The sequence below is a fragment of the Chelonia mydas genome, chromosome 1 (genome assembly GCF_015237465.2).
Source record: "Chelonia mydas isolate rCheMyd1 chromosome 1, rCheMyd1.pri.v2, whole genome shotgun sequence".
Taxonomy (NCBI): domain Eukaryota; kingdom Metazoa; phylum Chordata; order Testudines; family Cheloniidae; genus Chelonia; species Chelonia mydas.
In genome coordinates, this window is record NC_057849.1 from 103909989 (window position 1) to 103932895 (window position 22907).

Sequence of the window (22907 nt, forward strand, 5' to 3'; positions counted from 1 at the left end):
ACCTCCTTTATAACACAGGTCATGGATCATCCCCTAAATAATTCCTAGAGTGTATCTTTTAGAAGAACCTTTCTCTCTTGATTTAAAAGTTGTAAGTGATGGAGAATCTATCATGATCTTGGTAAATTGTTCCAGTGGTTAATTACTCTTATCGTTAAAAATTTACACTTTATTTCCAGTCTGAATTTGTCTAGCTTCAACTTCCAGTCATTGGATCATGTTAGACCTTTCTCTGCTAGATTGAAGTACCCATTATTAAATATTTGTTCCCCATGTAGGTATTTACAAACTGTAATCCCCGTAACCTGAGCCACTTAACCTTCTCTTTGTTAAAATAAATAGATTGAGCTCCTTGAGTCTATCACTATAAGGCATGTTTTCCAATCCGTTATCCATTCTTGTGGCTCTATTCTGAACCCTCTCCAATTTATCAACATGTTCTAAGTTATAAGCATTTATGTACCTACCTCTGGGAGTAGCTATTTTCTTGTCAACCCCTTTTGAGTAATACGAAGATTAAGAAAACCAGGAGACCACCAGACAGACAAAGAATCAAATGCCACTTATAAATTCACTCTTTGTTATGAAATATTGAATGACCAGTATGTAGAAAAATCACTGTATTTTTGTTGTTGGAGATTTCATACAACTTAAATTTTACAGATACATAACCTAAAAATATAAGATTTTTTTTTCTGCATTTGTTCTAGTTTTCTTTCTTTTCTAAACATTTTCAAGTGGTCAGCCACAACAGAGCTCCTGCTATGCCTGCACAATGTAATCCGGGAAGCTAGAAAAACAGGCGGAAATAACCTTAGTCCTCATACTTATATTGTAAGCATTTTACTAAATAGGTAGTTGTTGATCTGCAGTCCAGGTAGAAAAGGTAAGAGATTTCATATTTATTTATGGGAGAAAAGAGGGGAGTTGTTTAGGTTTTCTTTTTTATGAATATTTTTAAAAATAATTATCTCCATCTGTTTAAAAAGGAGTTAATGACATTCCCGAATCCCTAGCCTCCAAAAAGTCAGACTCACTGTTTGCATCTTTACATTTATTCTTGATAGAGCATCGCTTTAGTATTTTTTCACAATCTTCAACAATTTCCCCTGTCATTTTGAAAACATGATTTTTTGTGAGTCATTGTAATAAATTATTTCATCAAAGTTCTCTGTAAAAAATTAAAGATAGTATTAGTTGCTTAACTAAACTTGCTATAATAATACAATATTTAATATATTATTACAATTTACATCTTTTAAATATTTTTTTTCTGACTGGAACACGTAGCCCTCTTTTCAATGCTAAGAATCATAAGACATTCCATATAGTTAAAACCACTGTTGCCATTTTAGCCCATTTCAAACAAAACCCAGTCCTTAACTTTGACAAAAAAAGAAAAAGAAAGAAAAGAAAAAAAGGAAACAAGAATAAACACACTGCTTTTAACATGAGCTTTCAGTTTCATACAACTTGGGAATAACAGAAGAGTAGAATAATTTTAATTGCAAATCCTTTAACATCAGCATGTAATCTGTAGCTGCATAGTTCAATATGACTCTTGAAAAGACTAAAAAGCTGGGTTAAAAAAAAATCCCTAAAAACAAAAAAGCAGCTTTGCAAAACTACATAAGGGGTGTCTTTAACAGGTTAAAAAAATTGCAATTAAAAAAAAATCCTAAATTTTTATTTTCACTTGTACCAGTGAAAATATTTTAGAATCTTTTCAATATTTTTTTCTTTTGTACTTATAATCCTGTGTAAGTTTTTGCATATTCAAACCCTGAATGAAGCTTGTTAGGTTTCAGAAAAAAAAGGTGTATCAAATCAAGCTCAAAGCTTTGGCTCAATGTAACCTTTGCATAGAGCTGCAGCTAATTTTTAGACCCACCACTTGGACAAACCTTTGAAATATTGTATTCTTTCTGTTGTGCACCTGCTTACTTATCTTCTTATCATGCAAGTGCTCAGAAGGTGTTTGGGCCTGATCCAGAGGTCCTTGAAATCAATGGGAAAATTTACATTGAATTCAGTGGGCTTTGGACCATGCCATTAATCCTGGCCCTATTGAAGTCAAACGCAAGAGTCCCATTGACTTCAATGGGACTTGGATTACAGAGGGAGAGGAAAAAATGAAAAGACAAAATCATAAAATTTTCAAAGTTCAAAAAGTTCAAAATCTTTTTTGCAAGCACAGCAGTCATGATGGCTGCTGAAATATAAAGTAGAAGAACATTACATCTTAAAATTACTTTATTTTTCAGAGGGCTATTAAGGCTAAAGCATGTTCCAGACCAGGCAGCTGACTCTGTCAGAGACAGAAAAAGAAAAGAAAAGAAGACAGGAGAAAGGAAAAAAACAGTCTAGTTTAATTATTTTTAACCACCTTCTCCAAAGTATCATTATTTCAGTATGGGCCTGCCCCTGTAGGGTGCTATGTACTCTCAACACTCAATTAAGTAATGATAGTTAAAAGTTGTCAGCACCACACAGGACTGAGCCCTATTTGCAGTATTCCCAATATAATATATAGAGAATACTGTAATATTGAGATAATGCTATCTAATTATGGAACATGTGACCATATTACATGCGGCGAACTCCCTGTTGGAAGAGTTTGGTGTTTGAGGAAAGCAGAAGACTCTTAAGATAGGAACTGTTAGTGACATTCCCACCCACATGCTGAGGACCTGTACAAGGCCTACATGCCACCTAAATCCCATTTAAGACCTATAGTGAGGTCTTAGGTCCCAAATCAGCAAAATACTTAAAATATGTCTAACTTTAAGCATGAGAATCCCAATGATATCTTAAGTGGGGCCTTAAAAGAGACTTAAGATGTGCAGAGGCCTAGTACTGGTCCTCTGCACAAGGAGGAAGTTCACCCTGTGTGAGTCATAGAGAGGGGGTTAGTTTTGGGAGAGTGAGAGAGACTGGGAACTCAGACTGATGCACAAAACAGCACTTTGAATCCTCTCACTTCTGGTTCTTCATTAACACTCTCTGGGCTGCTGACATTCTCATAAACTGAACGGAATATTAGGCCAATGTTCAGCAAAAGTCAAGGTTTAAAGTGAAAGACTCGAAAAAATTTGAAAGAAGCTAAGACGAGAGAGGAGCATGGAATGAGCATCAAAGTGTTCATTAAGAAAACCCTGCAAACTCACGTTTTATTTTCACATTATAAAATAGTTATATGTCCCCAAAATTCTCCTTTGCAATACACATTCCATAGTGTGACTATGAATCAGAGAGAAGAATGTCACCCTATATGTTACCTTTTTACCCACTGGCTTTTTTTTAACATACAGTATGCCTGTATGCTGGACACTCTTGGAAACCTTATATTTATATCTATATATAGATATTTATATTCATATATAGATCCATATCTATATATGCATCTATCTGCCTATTGACGTACTGTATATTTTTAAAGAAACCTAGTTTGCTTGCCAGATGGGTTTCCCCAGGTTGTCCCTGCTCTATATTTGCTTTTTATACCATCATACACTATAGGTTTTTTCACATACACAGACCAGTCTTAATAATTAACAACAATGCTGGAAAATTCAGAAGTGTCTAATTCAAGCCTTTGCTCAGGGTTTTGTTGTTGTTTTTTGAAAATTCTTGCAAGTAAAAACCACAAATTGTATTTATTTAGCCTTTATCCCAAGGCTACTAATATTAACCACCATATCACCATTACCAAATATCCAACTGATACATCTCACTCACATTCACTTTCCAAACTTCCAAAATCTCTTGCTACCTCAGAACTGCTGTTTAATTTCCCCTCAGTAACAGAGAAATTTCTGTTAGTCTGTGCTCCATGCAGTGGATTTAGTTTTGACATGAGCTTGCTACCAAACTAATAAAGAAAATGGAACCATTCACAGTATACCATTTATCGATATATAATTAAGTGTTAGCCCATTAGGGACCAATCCTGCAGTCTTTACTTAGGCACATTGCTGGAATAAAGACTACATGATCAGAAATTTAGACCCAGACTCTGCAATGAGCTCTCAGTGGATAGACCCTGTGCCCTCATGGAGTTCCAGTGAAGTCAATGGGGCTCCAAGAAGAGCCAGAGTTCCATCTACAAAGAGTTCACTGAAGGGCTGGGCATTTTTAAGTTATACAGTGAAACCTGCAGTGAGGAACACCTCCAGTGAGACCCTCCGCGGCCATTTCAATTTCTCTCTAAGGTTTCTAGTATAATTTTGTTTGACCTTTAATTAACTACCTCTACTAGGAAAATTATTTTTGCTTGCGCTTTGGGTAGTCACTTAAGACAGGTTTCACTGTGTACATGCACGCGTGTGTGGTGTCTTCAGTTATAATGATAAGCAGATGTGCTTTCTGCTTCAATGCAATACTTAGGGCAAGGCCATTCACAATATATAGATACAAAGAAAGCAGGAAGACAAAGTCCTTATCCCTCCACTTTGTAATAACAGAATATAATTATATTGATTAGGTGGTGAGACCAACACCAGATACCCAATGAAACCTGCCATCTCCACTATTTGGTATACAGCTCTTTGTTCCCCTGTTTTATTAGATGAAAACTACTGTTTGATCACTCATGATGGAATTTCTTGAAAACCCATTTTTGGTGTATCTTTATTGTTCCACAGATTCATTGGCAGTCAATGGCTCTGTTTCATCAATTATGGAGCTAGTCCTTTATTCTACATTTGTTTTTGTCGTTAAGTTATGGCGTGCAGAAGGACAGCCTTCACCTGCTATATTTGCAAAAAATGGGTGCTGGCTCTTTAATGAAAGAAAAAGTCAGTATAACATATTACCAAATGTAAATGCAATAAGAAATAACATATAGCTCTGGTTATGTTTTATGACATTTGGTTGAGCAGTATTAACATATTGCACAAACTGTGGATTTTCCCTATTGCAGAAAATAAGACAATAAAAGACATGGGGAAAATCTGTTCCATATGACTGCAAAATAAATATTATTCTATTCTTTCTTTCTTCTTTTTTTTTTGTCACTTGCTTGAAGAATTATTTTAGTGTTATCTTTTCTTTTTTAAGCCAGTTCTTTATCATGTATGTAATAGGCATACACTACAAGGAGAAATGGAACAAGATGGCAGTTACAGCAGTGGCAAGATGCAAATTTATTCTGGCAAAAAAAGTAAGATGTGCACAATATCAAGCATGCTTAAGCTTGTGCCAGGAAAACTATTACGAAGGAGGAGTGGACGAAATGAAATTTTGCATCATACATGATTACGTGTTGCTTAACTTCATAAAAGAGTCTTTGTCTACTTGTGATTTCCTAGTTGTCACCAAGAGAAGCTTCAGACCACACTGCTGGAGTGGAAATACCTTGTTGGAATGGTAACAAATATCACAGCAGTAGTCACCCCAAGAACATTATTTTTTTTTTAAACAAAAGAAATAGAAAAGAAAAAAAAAGACAGAGAGAATTCACAGACCATTTAACTGCAGGCACTAACTCGGAGTGGGGATAAGGGGAGTATTTTATTACATTTTATACTTAATGATTAAGACTCTGTAATTGCTTCCTGCTCTGTTTTACCCAACTTTAATTTGGCTGTTTTATGCATGTGATGATGTCGCCACTGTTTTTTCTCAGCTGTCTTTCTCCCCATATTGTATGACATATGTTACTGAGTGTAGCCAAGCAGTGGAGGAGTCATCTTTCTCACTGACACCAGTTGAAAACACCTTTAAAGAAAAACTAAAGGGGAGAGAGTGACAGAGAGGGAGGAAATATATTTCTTAGAGATAATTTGTCACATTAGGTCACCATGAGGAAAAATAGGGTTCAGTGAGTTGAAATGGTAACTCTTCTTTATACGCCAGTTTAATGGGGATGAACAGGACTTGCTACTGTACTGGTGCAGTGTAAAAATAGATGAAAGTGAACTATGGTGTGAACAAAAATATGAAGAGCATCACAGAAATAGATGTTGAATGGCCTTTGCACAGCAGAGGTAGATAAAGGTTATAACAAACTGTTTACTGACCATGTACACTTAATATAATTAAGAGGTCAGTTGAACAAGAGCTCACCTAGTAAGTGCCTTCTCAGTAATGTGACTCATAAGCTATCATACAGTACCACAGCACTGTCCAGTTATTGCTCCACTATTTTTCAGGAATATTCCCATCCTCTTCATAATCTACATTCTACCATTAGTTAAGGCTTTTTCATTTTCATTTCTACACTTTTTTTCCACAGTTTGCATCTGTTCAATGCAATTAACACATGTGCCCCTAGCAAAAAAAGCACCATGTTTTACTGAATGGAATATATTGTGTAGGGGGAACGGAACAGGTTATGGAAACACAAATGAGCTGAAGAATTTTGCATTTTTTCGTGCTTTTTTGTATTTGCACAGATCATTTTAGGATCCTCAGTCCCAGTAATAGTAAAACACTATCAAAACAAATACTCTTGCAAAATATTTGAGCTTTTACATCTTAACAAATGCATTTTAAGCTGCTTAAGCAGTAGGGTTTCCTTCGCCTCCCTCCCCCGCAGAATTTCACAAACCATAAAATGTGAATTAAAAAATATTCCATACTTAAGTAGCAGTGATTAAATGCTCTTATAATGGAAAAAATTATCAAGGGATATTTCAAAGCTAGAAAGTAGGTAACTAAACTTTATTTGCTAAGAGAACATTTCCTATAGTTTTCCTTCATTTCCCAGCTACACAGCAAACATCTCTAAAGTGCACTTCCCAAGTGTAGTTAGAGAATAGGAAGGAATGTAAAATGTTTAAAAACAGCCCTTATTAACTTTTCCTTCCATTGATTCTATTGTAAACTCTAAAAAGCCTTTTTATAAAGCAAATACTCATACACTCAGCGGGTAAAATGTTCCCACACACACACACAAAAAAAGCAATGGAAAAGGCAATCAGATTACTCTTCTTTCCCTTGATTACTGATAGCCTGGTGTGTTCTTTGCTGTTTCATCGCATACTTATGAAAATGGTTGACCTATTTATTAAAAAACCCATGTTCTTCAGCTGTGCTAACATATCACGTGGCATCCTTAATAACTCTAATACCTTTCAGCAACACGCAGCTTGTTAGAAAAGCAATGGATTCAAGACTGAACACACGGCTGGTACTGTTGGTGTTCAAATGCTTCTACTGGAGCTGTGTCAGAACAAAAAGGCTTCTTTTTTTCCTGAATCCCTTCGCTCCCCGGACACTCTGAACCTTTACTGGGTATGTGACTGCCATGGAACTGAAAACGTAATTCACAACGAATGCCGATCCTTTACCTCCAGTAGGAGGAAGGCCTCCCAACTATTCAACTCGCTGAGCTTAACTGGTCTCCCATACGCTATCTAGAAAGGCTGCTCCTGTTCAACTGACCAGCGAGCAAAGGACTGGACTTCTTCTTTTGAACGGGAAGTGGAGCAACAGTTTGTCATGGATTCCCATACCTAAACATTTGTTACCCGTCCGATCCCACCTTGTAAGGAGAGCACTTGTTTGTTCAGCTAAAAGGAACCCTCCTCATGCTCCGGGTGGGCTTGCTCAGTCAGCTGGTTTGTGCAACAGTGGCAGAGGGACACCAGAATAATGTGTACCCCATTCATTGTGATTACACAGACAGAAGCAAGTGGATGTTGTCTGCTTAAGGGAGATGGGGGAGGGGGAAGGAAGAGAATGGTTTCCATGGGCGGAAAGGACAGTTAGGTTGGTGGTGGGGGCGTGTGTGTGTTTTTTTTGTAATTTTTTGTGTGTTTTTTGTTGTTGTTTTTTTTAAATTTGTTTTTGTTGGTTTTTTTTTTGTTATGCCATGGAATCACAGCAGTCATTCCTCTAGTAGAAACTGACAGGACATAAAAGACAGAACTATCAGATGAACATACACAATGAATAGAAATATATCGACAGTGAAAAGACTTAAGTTTAGCTTTGAGAAACCGTCCCAAAAATAAAATCCTGTATTAACAAGTGCAAAAAACAAACAAAAAAAGAAACTCCAAACATTAAAACACAGTGTATAAAATGGTGTGAGAAATTTAAGTCACCATATAGCCTTTTAGTCAATAAAAAGCTTGTGTTCATGTGTCCTTGTTTGGATTGTTGCCCATCCTTTTAATTTTACCCAGAAGGCCTTTCAAGAAGTGAATTGAGGGTAAAAGCACCCAGTCTCTGTTATATTTGACTGTAGTACACATGGGCCTGTGGTGTGTCTATCGTTTGACATGTATCCTTTCTTTTATTCCTCGTTAGTTGAATTATCTTCCAAAGTTGTTATGCCTCCAAAGCCCAGTCCTGTTGAGTTCTGTGCTGCTGAGACTGTAAGTACTGTATGCAAGAGAATTAATACAAGAACACACAGTTTAAGTCTGCTGTTACACAGTCTTGATGCTGATGAAACTGTGAGCGATGTCCTGTGACACATCGATGAGTCACTTGTTTTTATAGTCCCTTTGGATTGATTATCTGGTAATAGTCCCCATCTGACATCACAGCATTCTGGTTCTGCATTGGTTGGATAATTTTCATAGAGCCCTGTAGGGATAAATACAACAGAAAATTAATTTCATTAACAGACTGAATGGCAGAAGTTGGTAGTTCTCAGAAATGAACTTCTCCAGACGAAGCCGTTCCAGGTCTGAGCGTAAGTTCGGGGCTCGTGTAGTTCTTGCCTTCCTGGGTCATAAGAGTTGTTGAGGTAATACTTTTAGTCTATCAAAGGGGAGAATCAAAGAACTAGCAGCCAAACAATATTTTCATAAAAGTATGGAATTGAGTGTCATTCTGGAAGAATGTGGGTTACAGTGAAAAAGCAATAACTCAAGTATACCAGTCAGAATAATCTAACATTTAAAGTCCCTTCCTTGGGGTGCTGATAAATCTATTCCTAAGGATGGGTTTGTGTTAATGAGGGAGTTCTCAAACTTTGGACCCCCTTTCCACAAAACATTAATTCTATAAACCATTTTGAAAGTTCTTATTGAACAATGAACATGTCCTAATAATATCACGGTGAGTGGGAAGGTAGACATTAAAGGCCAAATCTTCAGCTGGTGTAAACTGGTGCGTAACACTTCACCACAAAACTTTCTAAACCCATCAGCTTGCAATTGTTCCCCATCCACTTTCAGATCCTACCCCAACAAGTTCCTCTGATTCGGTTCTTCTTTTCTTAACACCGCCGAAAGGGAAACAAAAAAAGAACATAGTCACTGGATCTCCTGAAATTTCTTGGTAGATAACTAGGCCTTCACTTTGAACTGGTCTGGACTAATCAATTTGACATAATTTGTGTATTTTGGAATAATTATTTCTATATTTCTGACATTATTATCGATTAGATCAGAAATGTCATAGTGTGCTATTTACTTCCCACAAGTCTGCTTTACAGAAGAGTCAAGAGAACACAGTTCAGAGTTGGCATTACAAGTCCAAGAATGTCTAATGAATGATCAGAGATCTTTTCTTGATTTAAAATCATGTTGTAATAAAACATTTCGTTCAGCATTATATCAGCAATTCACACACATGACAGCTTGAGGTATTGCTAGAAATTAACTTACCAGTAATGAAGTATTAGGATCAGGCCCTTCTGAAGGGCTAAACAACTGTTATTGTTTATAGATTAAACTATCTTCTAGAAAAATGTTTGTTTTGTCTAAAAAATACTGCCAATTACACAGCGTCCCTCGGGAACTAGCAGATAGTCGTGTAGGCATATCTTAATGTGCTCAGGCCCAAACTTTATACTGTTGGCATTTCATTAACTCCTTGTACAGAAGAAATTAGCACAGCATAACATAAGATAAAACCTAGCCCTTTCAGCCAATACTTCTATGGTATAGATATGCTACTAAACAGAAGAGTTTACTCAATGCACTGGTAAATATAAGTTGAATCTGAGGTGGCATATTTTATATTCACATCCAAGTAAACAATGCTATAGTGTGTTATGTTAAAAAGCGGGTCTGCATTTATCTGTGTTTTTAAAGCTTCTTTGAACTCTTTGGAAACTAGAATAGGCTCTTGGCTTTCCTGTAGTGCTCACACTCAGGATTTGCTCCATAAGTGTTCAGCAGTCCACTTCTCTAGTTGCCTAAAACGTGGAGTCAGGTGCTTACCTTTGGTTACCCGGATTTGAAAATTTTGCATTCTTACCTTTATCAGCACCACTCATGTTTAATGTTTTCTTAAGATACTCTGCTGTGATTTGGAAACACGTCAGTATTTTTTCTTGCCTATACTAAGAAACAGTCTCATTTTTAACTTTAGGTATTCTGTGGATCATTCTATGGCATACATAAGTTAATATTGATAAAAAATCCTTGGTAACTGTACTTCTATAAAGAAAATACCTTAAAATGGAGGAAATTATGAAAACAGCTCTGTACCTGCAGTAGCTCAAACTATTAGCTGTAATTGAAGAGACACAGAATATTGTTCATGCTTTGATCCCACTGCTGCTTGTTTACCGTTCCAACTATATTTCCTGACTTTCTTGTTTTTGGAAAACACAGACTTACTTTGAAACCAAAGGCCATCTATACAAGTTAGCCATCAGAAAGATATTTAAATACTTTGTGAACACTATAAGTACATTGGTAGAAGCAACTCCATAAGTGGCATTGGTTTTTTTTCCCTAACAATTAAAATTCTTCTCTTCCTCAATTCAGCAATTTAACTTAGTCTCTGCATGTACAGTGACATATTTAATAATTTATTAATTCCAGAATTACATCTAAATAGAATAACAATTAAATTTTCTATACTATTTAGATAATCTAGCCACCAACTTTCCCAGTGAAAACAATGAAAGATCACTACAGATTTTTTGACCCTAAGTATCACTTTTGGTTTCGTGTAGCTAAATTAGCATAGCCATACTCTCTACAAATTCTAAAGTTTATACACATTTGAATCACCATGACACCTGTCAGACTGGCCGCATTTGAAACTGTAAAACTGAACAGAAAAAAGACATTTCCCTTATTCATCACTGCATTTTATATCTGTACCAAGAGAAGCCAATCTACCTTATGGAATCCAATATGTGCTTCCATTTTTTGACACAACCTCCCTGGGTGCACAGCTTCCCGCTCTGCCTTTGTCACTTACATACATAGTTCCTTACCCCATCCCTCATCCTATCTGCCTTTGGAGTTTTGCCCCCATTCCCACTTTCAGGGGCCTCCCAAAGTTCACCAGCAGGAGTTTCAGTCTGAGGAAACTGCTAAGGTTCACTAATTTTCAACATAATACCAGCCTCTCCGCACCTGCAATTCCTGAAAAGGTACATCTGAAAGCAAACTCTTAGCTATGACCACATCATTTTCCACAAACAAATGACACATGATAGACTTCAGCATTGCACATATGTCTGTAGGGAATATAACTAACTATAGCTGAGGTCAGCATTAAGGATGGATATTTTAATGTGATTAGGTTAATGGAGATTTTAGTGTGATTAAATTAAATGTGTTCAGTTTTAACTGAGTCAAGTTAAAAAGGAATTATAAGCTACTACACTTTACAAAGAAAGAGCTACTGGGAGACAAACAAGAGGCATAAAATGCGTTCACATACAGAATTTGAAGTCATTTGGGACAATGTTCCCTCAATTCCTTTCAGTAGGAGTTGCGGGTGCACATCTCCTCTCATGATTTGGTCCTCACAATTTTACTTGTAAATATTTTTGAAAGCCAAAGGTTTTGAAAACGAGGGTTTTTTTCAATAAAGTTTTTTCTGTCTAACCATAAACTATGTTTTCTTCAGGACTTCTAATCCCAATCTGAGGGACAGACAAAACCTGCTCTGCCTAAAGAAGGTACACCCAATAATAAGAGGTAACTGCAGGACCAGGTGGAGTAAGTCAGGAATGTAGCCTGAGCAATTTTGCTGTGAAGCACAGGGCAAATAATGGCTCCAGGAGTGAAACATCCAAAGGTGACATCACTGCATCAGACAATGCCAGCACTTAGAGTAACATTTCCCCTTTCAGAGCAATTAATTCTGGGAAATATAGGTAGGTAAAGTAGAGAACTAGACATACCTCTTTCTTTACAATGCACTTGGACATCTTTATAGAGAAAGGTCTGAACTAAAACACCAAAACTTTTGATCTAAACTTTGTGGCCTTTAGCCCTAATTCCATGTCCTAAGCAAACAAACTAATTATTCTCAGAAAATGAGATGTTTATTGCCTGCAGCTTTGTTAAGCACATATAAGGCCTGATTCTTCTACATTTATGCCAGTGAACATCCACTCACGCAAGTATTCTGACTGCAGGAGGACTACTCACAGAAATGCTCACTGCTGTGAGAAAGGGTTGCACAATCTGAGTTCTTAGTGAAAAAGTAACAGATTCAAGACTATATGGAAAGGATTCAGGAAAACATTAAAAAACAGCATCTAATAAACTACAGCAACAGTTTGGACTTTGAGAGTCCCCTGCCACACTGCACCTAAATAAACTTCCACCATACAGTGTCATTGCAGGATGATATATGAACTGGTATTTAAATTAAATTTCTGTGGATAGTATTTGTACTATCAAGCATGTCCACTGGCCCAAATGGACAGAAAAGAATAATCTGCAATCTGTGGCTCAGATAACCCGTCACAATGGGTAGGTTTAGATACCTAGAATGTATGCCTCTATCTTTTTAGCCTGGTGACGGCTATATTAGCATTTTCTTAAAATGGAATGAGAGAGAATGGAAAAGATTTTAAGCGCTTGCTTAAATTCGGGCTGGAAGTCAGCTTTCCTTGATCTTATCCAGATGGTCTTCTACATTTCCAGATTGCTGTGTCTGCGATACACTAATGCTTCTGTCTGGATATACATTTTATAATCTGAACTATACAAAATGTAATAAAATGAAATGTAAACCAAATCTTTTTTTAAAACAAAGAAGTTAGTCTTCCTTCAGACAGATTATTTTTAAACCAATGAAGAAGTTGTTTTCCTGTTCTAAGAACTAATTTGCCTTTCAAGATTCCATTCAAACTACAAGCTTGATGAAGTTTTGTTTGTTTGTTTTTTAATTTGCCAATGCATAGAGGAGTCTAGCAGGCTGTTTCAGGCAGTTGTCCCTGGGACATTTTTCCTTTGTGTGTGCGCGCTGGGAGAAGGGAATGAACACACTGTTATTCTATGCAATACTTACACCATTTTTATAAAACAACATATAAGGCCAGATTCTTTGATGGTGTAAATCAGTGTGGCACCACTGCAGTCAATGGAGCTTCAGTGATTCATAACAGCTAAAGGTCTGTCCCCAAAAGCTATGGAATAAACTAATTTTTACTTTCTTTTTTGGTGCGCCTTGTGCTGAGAAAAGAGGAGGAGGAATACAGAGCCTGCTTCTAACCCAAATCAGGCTAGAACACAATCATTGGTAAAAGGTATTTAGCATTGTTGAGTGTATTGTAGAAAGGGTAAATGTGATACACATTTGAAAAAACAACTTACATACTGTACTATTGCTTTGCAGTTTCTGGACATCACAGAAGCCCACATCCTAACTTACTATGATTCGAGAAAAGTGAGTTTACAACCAGAAATGATATTCTTAAGAAAGGGAAAATGCCAGATGGATGGTGTAAAAGCTTTATTTTTTAACATAAAGGAAACATTACGCCCTGTGCTAATTATTGTCCAGTGAAGCTGACATCACATGCTATGAAAGTATGGGAGAAGATTACTGAAAAGTATCTGTGTTGAACGGTTGAAATTTGGAAGTGTCAGTATGGATTCAGGACAAGACGACGCATGAACGATGACATGTTTGCATTATGAATGCTCATGGATAAGTTCAGAGAAAGGAGATGGCAACTGGGCATGGTCTTTGAGGACCTGGAGAAAGTGTATGATCATGTACCAAGAGAACAAGTTTGATGGAGTTTGTGACTGAGAGATGTGCCAGAAGGCTATGTCCATCTTATACAGGATATATATGATGGAGTGACTACTTGAGTCAAAACTAAATGGGGCTACACTACAGAATTTTCAGTACATGTTGGCCTGATTAGTGGGTCAGAATTCAGCCCCTTTTAATTTGCACTTGTTTTGGGTGCGATAAGTGAAAATATATGAAGGGAGCTGCCTTGGAACATGCTGTTTGCTGATGACTTAGTAATATGCATAGAAGATTTTGAGACCCTGCAAGCCAGTTTTGAACAACGGTAACACAGTTTTGAGTGGGCTGGACTTAGAGTGAACATTGGTAAGTCTGAGGCTATGATAACTGAGGGAGGAGGACTCACCCTAAAGGATATCACAGGCAGGGAACTTAAAAGAGTGAAAGAATTTAAATACCTAGGATCAATGGTTGCTGATGATGCTGCCCTCCTGGCATCATACTAAAGCTGTTTGGTGCAAATGGTGCGAGCTGCCCCCAGTTCTCTGTGACAAAAAGATGCCAGTAAAGGTAAAAGGTAGAATGTATGTATAAAGCTGTAATTTGACCCATCTTACTGTATAGAACAGAAACTTGGCCAGCCACAAGAAAGGAAATCAGTGGCAATGAAGTTGTTGAGATAGTCAAATGGTTGGAATGTTTCGCCATGATGGGAAACAACATGAGGTTGTAAGGGGCCTAATTTGGGTTGCTTCAGTTGAAGGCAAGTTGAGATAGGCTAGGCTAGGCTACATGAGTATAGACCTAGCTACTGGAGACTGGAGAGCTATACTGATAGGATGGCTCTGGCAATTACTATGGATGGAAGACAACCAGAGGGAAGGCCAAAGACTCGATACATAGATCAGATATCAGCAGACCTTAGAGCAGTTGGATGAGGCTGCCTGTGATGGGGTGCACTCAGGATGGGGAAGGGTTAACTCCTCACTGTGGGCTGAGGACACCATGCCCCCATGTCCCTTCTGGGCATGCTCGAGATGTAGCACCAGTATAAGTGGGAGCAGCCAGCTCACTTGGGGCTAGTCGCTGGAGAGGAAGGATGCATGGTGCAGGCTCCAGCTCAGGAGCTGGAGACACTGAGACTCAAGCAGGTACCCAGGAACCTGAGGATGCCACTCGGAGGTCGCTACTATCAGGGTCCTGAACTGAGAACTGGTGGAACAAGGAGGGGCCAAGTCTCCCTACCATTGCTGCCCCCTCTGGGAGGCGGCCCAACCCGATTGACTCCAGCCCCTAAGCCTAACTGCCCTGCAGACAAGAGCGAACCTATTAATTCTGGCCACTAGGCCTGACTGCCCTGTGTGGCAGGGTTTTACTATTGACTCTGGCAGCTAGGCCTTACTACCCTGTGAGGCAGGGTGTTGGTATTGGATCTGGCCATTAGGCATCACTGCGCTGGGCGTCCAGGTATTGTTATTGACTTTGGCTACTAGACCCCATTGCCCTGGGAGTCAGGGTGTTGCTAGTGCTAGGCCTTACCGCCCGGGGAGCCAGACTACTGTACCACTTTCAGGGGTGTGATTTGTCTTGTGTACCCAAAGTTTCACCTCACTTAAAAACTACTTGCTTACAAAAATCAGACATAGAAATATAAAAGTGTCACAGCCACACTGTTACTGAAAAATTGCTTACTTTCTCATTTTGTCTGTATAAAATTTTAATTTGTACTGAATTCGCTAGTGCTTTTTATGTATCTGTTGTAAAATTAGGCAAATATCTAGATGAGTTGATGTACCCCCTGCAAGACCTCTGTTCACCCCCAGAGGTACATGTACCCCTGGTTGAGAACCAATGCTTTGGGGGACACAGAAGTATGTGTCATTGGCAGTCCATGTAATTTAAAGAAACCTTTAAATTGCTCTAAATGATGCTGGAGGACTAGCACAATATTCAGCCAGGGTAGGGCCGAAAGAGTACAAAGGGCGCCTTGCACCTCCACTGCTGAACTTTTCTGTATGATTCTCAGTCACAAGTGAAGATCTAACCCATTAGATTTTAGAACTCCAAATGCGACACTTTTTTAAGAACACAGAGAAGCAGTTTAAATACGTACAGCCGGATGTTCTAGCAATAGAATGATTCGGAAAGTGTTACGGGTAAGAATTGCTAGTGCCTCTTTTCTTCCCATCTGACCCTTCCAAGGAAATACCTGTCCTTAATTCCCTGCAGTGCTTTGCTCACTAGAACATCATGCCCTGGAAAAGTAAGGGGAATCCCTATATTACAGATAACACAAAGTTGCTTTTCAGGCAGGTTTAGATACATAATATTTATTCCTTCCTGTTTAAAACCAGTAAACCACCGGGCTTGTCTTAAGATGTGGAGATGTCTCCTTTTCCCCACTAGGTGTCTCCCCTACTCTATCAAAAGTCACAGTTTATGGATAGCGTCAGAGGGGTAGCCGTGTTAGTCTGGATCTGTAAAAGCGTCAAAGAGTCCTGTGGCACCTTATAGACTAACAGACGTATTGGAGCATAAGCTTTCATGGGTGAATACCCATTTCGTCGGATGCATGTAGTGGAAATTTCCAGAGGCAGGTATAAATATGCAAGCAAGAATCAGGCTAGGGATAACGAGGTTAGTTCAATCAGGGAGGATGAGGCCCTCTTCTAGCAGTTGAGGAGGATACTAATGGTTAAAACCTTGTATAGCAATCACAGTTCACAGTATTTTGAGTAAAAAAGCCCTCTGTATCCTCTTATCTAGGCACAGTTACAAAGCAGCATGTAACATTAATATTTTCATCTCGGGCTATGTGCTGCATTCAATATCAGATAAAAACAGTAACCACCAATACACCTTTTCAGCTTTGTTGGCTTCTGCAATAATACAATGAAACATCTTTCTGCAGGAGTCAATCAGTCCATCTTTCCATTTGCCCTAAATCTCTAATGGAACCTGGAGAAAACAGCCTGTTACCATGGAAAGGAAGAAGAGAAACCTCGATTGTGAAACTATTGCTCCTGAAACCTCATTAAAGAAAAACAGGGGCTCTGGAGGGCTGTCATTTCTCATAGAGAAGGTCACCCCATAAACACAAGGATTCCTTTCTTCTCCAGACAAGCTTTGGTGTAATTCAATCAGCTCCATAGCCAGTCAAAGTCCTGCCCCGCCCGAGGGCAAGCAAATCTCCAAAAATCTCCCACTAGCAAAATCAGATTCAGTTTCTGCTGGATCTCGATAAAAGTAAAAGTCAAAATCTTGCAAAAGAACCCGCCGACTTTCTCCCCGCAGGATATTGTCATAGTTAGGCACAGCAGAGTTACTCAAGCTAACGGTGCCTTGGTTTGAGAGAGTGAAGGCTTGTTGCAGAGCACTGTCCTTAAGAAATTCTTGATTATGAAACTTGCTCCCTTCCTTACTTTAGTGTGTCAGAACCCATTTGCCTGGATCTTAAGAAAGCTTTGTAGTGGCCATGTATTTTGGTCTGGCTTGGGAAGGGGTCAGACCAAGGGATGTGATGGACAAATGAGGAGATGGAAATTTGTTTCTAAAGTGATTTTGTGGGGTGGATTGGCAGGATGGGGCACGTCTTTGTATACTGGAGTTTTATCTTTGTGCATATCTGAACTTTTTGTAAGGAGAGTTCCATGTTATGCATAAACACTTTTAAAATATGAATAAATAGTGTAAATAAAGTCTCTTTCTGCAGTCCCTAGCTTCCCCCATCTCGGGAAAATAATCCTTATTTAACTACCTCATACACACATTGGAAGTGTTCCTATTTGTAAACTGCATTGAAGGTAAGAGAGTATTATTATCCTCCTTCATTGATGGCTACGAATCTGCAGTTCAACTTAGATTCCATTCTGTCATCCTTCCCATGTGGGATAGGAATTTCTGGATTCTGTGGGGTAAAACTAGTAATTTTGCCAGAGGTTAGCAAACGACTTAGTATCAACATCCACAAAATTATAAGATATACCAGGGGAGTCCTCATGAACACTATGATCTGCCTCTCCGATTTTACAAATCAACCCAATGGTGGAAAAGCACTGCGTCCTAGTAACATTCTAGGAGTCAGGACTCTCAGATTCTATTCTCAACTATACCACTGAGTCATCATGCGGCCCAAGGCCAGTCATATAGGACTAAATTCTCAAGGGCAGCTTCTAATTTAGGGTGCGTCAAAATTTGAGGGCCCAATGTTAAACACCTAGAACCTGATATTTATAGGTCATGAGTGCCTGCATCTTCCACTGACTTTAAATTACAATTTGGGTGCTCAGTGCCTTCGGAAATCAGGTTGTGGGCTTCTAAAGTTAGCAGCCAATGAAGAGAAGTACCCAAAAGAGAAGTGGCTTTTGAAAACTTGAGCCATTTTGTTTTTAAAATTCATCTCCCATGATGGAAATCCAAATACAACAGCATTTTGCCACTGTCCTAGCACATTACAGTACGAAATTAAGTCTACAGCAAACAGAACTGTTTTAAGTAACTGAATCCCAGTTGTCCAAAACATCTGGTTAATCAAACATTGTTTAATGTAACCCAAAGATTGGGTATGTCTTCCCCAAGGCCAAATGGCATATTTTCATTGCAATCCAGGTTCCCAAAAGCTGGGACGAAGCCAATGATGTTGCATCAATTGGCTTCCCCAGGGCACAACAACATATATTCAGAGCGCTAAGCTTGGACGATTCAGAGCACATACTATTCCCATACAGCTGTCTGGCATGGAGAAAGCTGTCTGATGGAATATTTTAAACTATGATCCAAACTTGGAGAACCCAGAGTACAGTCTTTGAGTGGCAGCTGACGGGGCACCATGCTGGCTAACAATCAAGAATGCAGGGGAGCAACTTTGAGGTCTGCACTCCGGGCCTGAAGAACCTAGCTTCCTTTGAGGTTTCAACCCACTGATTACCTGAAGGTTTGGGACATTCCGTGTCAGTAATTGAGTTTCATTGTGAAAAATGAGTGAAGAACAAAAGTACACTATTTTAACCCTCAAGGTGCATTCCTAAAGAAATAATGACATGGGTAATATTTTATCATTAAAAATATTGGGGGAACAGTACTTGCTAAAGTAACAGAAGCCTAGGAGAGCCAGACTGGGGAAATCTGCATAGGGAGCAGCAGCTCTATGACACGCTCTCCACCAGTGCCCACTGAAGCCCCTTTATTCCAAATCCACGAGTGTTGGGGTTCTGAAGGTGAGACCAGGGTACAGCCAGAGCAGGAGCATCTGTACTCTGTGGAGTGCTCCTCTCCAGACTTCCTGAACATCCTCAGAGACAGTTAGCGCTGTTCTGAACAACATTAGTTCCCACAGCTACCCCACTCACCGGATGCCCAAAACATCTGCCTGGGGAGGCAATACATCTGCCAGAGGCAGTTCAGCTAACACTGGGGAAGAAGACCCATAGATCATTGCGGATGATCCTGGATCCATGGAGTCGGGAGAAGAGTTCAGCTATGAATCCTAAACTTCTGCAAATTTAGGTCCTCATATCCTCTTCGGAATCCTCCACATTCCTCCACTGTGTAGAGTTTTCTGGGCTCTCTGTCCCATGGCCAACAGGAGTATATGAAATTACCCTTGATTTTATCTTGACAGTGTCCCTTTAAAAGTTAGGAGGAGGACATGACTAGCAAATTAGCTTAATCATATTACTGTAAATGTGTGGTAGACATAAGATGTGAGAGTGCTGGGAAAGCAGGTGTGGCAGACACTAGCCTCACAGCTCAAGTCACTATTCTGTCTGCAATGTCTTAGTATTACATAACACAGAAGTTACCTCTTCTCACTTAAATTATTAAGCATACAAATGATTAGAATAGTTTTCTGTTGGAAATGTGCTTTTGTAAAGTTAATTACTCTGGTCACAGGTAAACTATAGAAAATGTGGCATAGAAAGTATTGATTCAATGCCTAAAACCTTTCAGAAACTCTTTGATGAAGAATTCCTTCAGGCTCTCATACTTAAAACTATTAGGAAACAAAACATGGTTAGCCACACTCTTCAAAGTTAAGTTTGGAATGAAAACTAGTGAGACATGCTGATCTGCACTGTACCTGTACAGATGAAACTTGATAGTCCTCCATAGATGACATCATCATTGTCTGGTAATATAAATGGACACCTTGTCTGAACCTCCAAACAGTATTGCTTGCAAGGAATTCTGTTGCTGCAGTGAAACTGTGTGACTTCAAAATACTGGGAACAGAGCCAGGCTTTGTAGACAGTCTGGAAAAAGAGAAGAATCAGAAGTATAGATGGCTGACAATAGCACTGTCATTATCAGAAGCACATAGTGTACTGCACACCTACGCTGATGCTGGTTCTTAAAGCAAATTTTAAGAGAATATCACCTGAGTAAAACAAACCCATAACATATCACTACCTTCCCACTTCTGTAAAGAAATCCCCAACCAAGCCATCTAAAATGACTGATTTAAAAACATAAAACATTACTCAATCATGATTGGATTAATATTATTCTGTAATCATATTTGTGTAGAGATGTACCAGTCTCTGATGCACCTTTAAATTATACACATGTCCTGTACTTTACAGATAAACTGTGGTTCTAAAAAATTTAGAAATAATTTGGAAAAAGGCACAGGAACTAAACACCAGAAGGAATTTCAAAGAGATTTATTTAATACACTCTGGCCTATTTGCTCTTCGTAATTTTACCAAATAGGGAAAAGGTCACAGTAGATGGTGCTGTTTCCCCTCAATTAAACTCCAATGCAGTCTGCAGGATTAAGGAGCACATTAGAGTGCCTGAACATCAACAGCCACAGACTAGGGGATAAAGTCAGGGAGAACATTTACATGTGATCCAGATCCAACCCATTAAAGAGTCCATCACCTGAAGCAGTAAAGCAACCCAGCCGAATAATTTATTTTAAAGCAAATTGATTTTGTTTGGTTTAGTCTTGTGGAAGGTATTTTCTTAAGACACACTATCATTCATAATGGTAACTTGAGCCTATTAGCTATACAACTGCTTCATACATGTGACCGTTCAGGAAATGCAAGAGTTTCATTTGCTGACTATCAAGTAGCCATTATAGGGAAACACCTACGGACTGAGTCCTAAAACAATTTCCTGGTTTCCCAATACATAATTTATGTTTATTTTTAAACACATTATTTACTGGCTAAGATTATTATCTAGTTTGCTGGATAATGAAAATTTCCATTCTGTCTTCACTCAAAAATATCTGAAAGATTTAGTAACTACATTTCTTCTATCAGAGGCTGAAAAGCAATATAGTTTAGCTGATTATTTCTCCTCTTTCTATACCTGTTTTTAATAAAAAAAGGAAAACTGAGATTATAAAGTTTAAACACTGAAAATTCAATAGCTGATCCTTCAAAGGACTAATTTGCTAGAGGGTTTGGTTCAATGTAGGCATGTTTCGTCTTATCAGTTATAGTTTTTATTAGTGTCAGTAAAATTTTAAGTTCTATAATTATTTCCAAGGTGGTAGTTCCAGAACCACAAAGCTATTATTTTTAGAATATTTGCAATGGCAGCAGATATGGCAAGGTTTTTACGTGACAACTGAAAATAGCGTCACTAATCTGTGGTTTATGTTAACCCCTTTGTAGTAGCTTTGAGATATTATATCGTGAAGAAAAAATATTTTCATTACAAGTTCATTTGTAACTGCTTACATGGAGTATATTCACAATAAATGATTATCATGCCAGCAGTCCAGATGATATATGTATTCTTTGTTCTCAAATAAAATTTGAAATTACAACTGATTCTGTATGCAGTGTTGTTGTAGCCGTGTTGGTCCCAGGATATTAGAGAACAAGGTGGGTGAGGTAATATCTTATACTGGACCAAATTCTGTTGGTGAGAGAGACAAGCTTTAGAGTTTATACAGAGCTGTTCAGTCCTGAAGAGCAGCTCTGTGTAAACTTGAAACGTGTCTCTGTCACCAACAGAAGTTGGTCCAATAATTTTGACCAGTCAATCACCTCCCTGTGCCTCAGTTTACCTATCTGTAATGTACGCTGTATTTCACAGAGTCTGACTTTTACTATTTATAAAGTGCAAACAATCCAAAAATGAAAGATGCTATGTGAATTATCTACAAAAATCGATATTGGTTTGTGAATGTCAATTATAGAGTATAGAAAAAAAACAGATAAACGGGTGTATACATTTGAGTGGGACAGGATGTGAACATTATTCAGCAGTAGGGTTGGTTGGGAACATTTTGATGAAATGTTTTTTCCATTGGAAAAATGTTGATTCATTGAAACTGAAATTTGGTTTCAATGAAAATTTAATTGGGAAGGTTTCTGAGATCCAGGATGGAATTTCTCATGAAAACCAACTAATCAGAATAGCCAGTAGACTAGTGGGTCTAGGTCACTCCCTAGGGTGTGGAACACCCAAGTTCAATTCGCTACTCTGAATTAGATAGAGCAAAAACATGAACCTGAGTCTCCTATATCCCAGGTGAGTGGTTTAACCACTTGGCTTTGGAGTCAGTCTCTCCTTGTCTTTCTCAAGGAACATTTAATTATATGTACAAAGTGGAACAGCTCTAACAGGAGAGATTGACAGACAGTGCCTCTATAGCCCAGTGTTTATGGCACTCAATTGAGATGTGGGATTTATTTGAAATACTATATTTCTATACTGTGTAAACTCTATTAGTAGGTGCTTGGTATATGTAAACAGAGCCAATTGTTGTCACACTGATATCACATAATACCAGTTACCAGTTTAGATACTTACTAAACTGGACTATCTGCCTTTGGTTCTGTAGAACCAGTTTCTATAGACAACCTGCATGAGCCTGTACATGTTCACTAATCATGTTATCTGAATCCAACAACTTTTACCTTAAAGTTTATGGACATTAGCAAACTTGTGAATGCTCACAAGAAGTATCCTCTACTTGCATAATCAAAACTTGCTATGTAATATCATTTATTTTGCATAACAGCTTTCATAAAAAATCATCACAGGTGACTTCCCCAGCTGATTATAGTCTGTAAAACAGG

At 38.3% G+C, this 22907-nt stretch overlaps 1 protein-coding gene across 1 annotated transcript in view; it reads right to left on the bottom strand.

Annotated features, from left to right (window-relative positions):
• Window positions 1-274: 274 nt before the first annotated feature.
• NALF1 (NALCN channel auxiliary factor 1) overlaps window positions 275-22907 on the bottom strand; it is a 781386-nt gene continuing 758753 nt past the window's right edge. The window contains exons 2-3 of the mRNA XM_007055856.3: window positions 19943-20114; window positions 275-8538 (exon numbers count right to left, since the gene is read on the bottom strand). Coding sequence (XP_007055918.2) covers window positions 8243-8538; window positions 19943-20114 — 468 coding nt within the window. The 3' untranslated portion in view covers window positions 275-8242. The remainder of the gene's footprint in view (window positions 8539-19942; window positions 20115-22907) is intronic.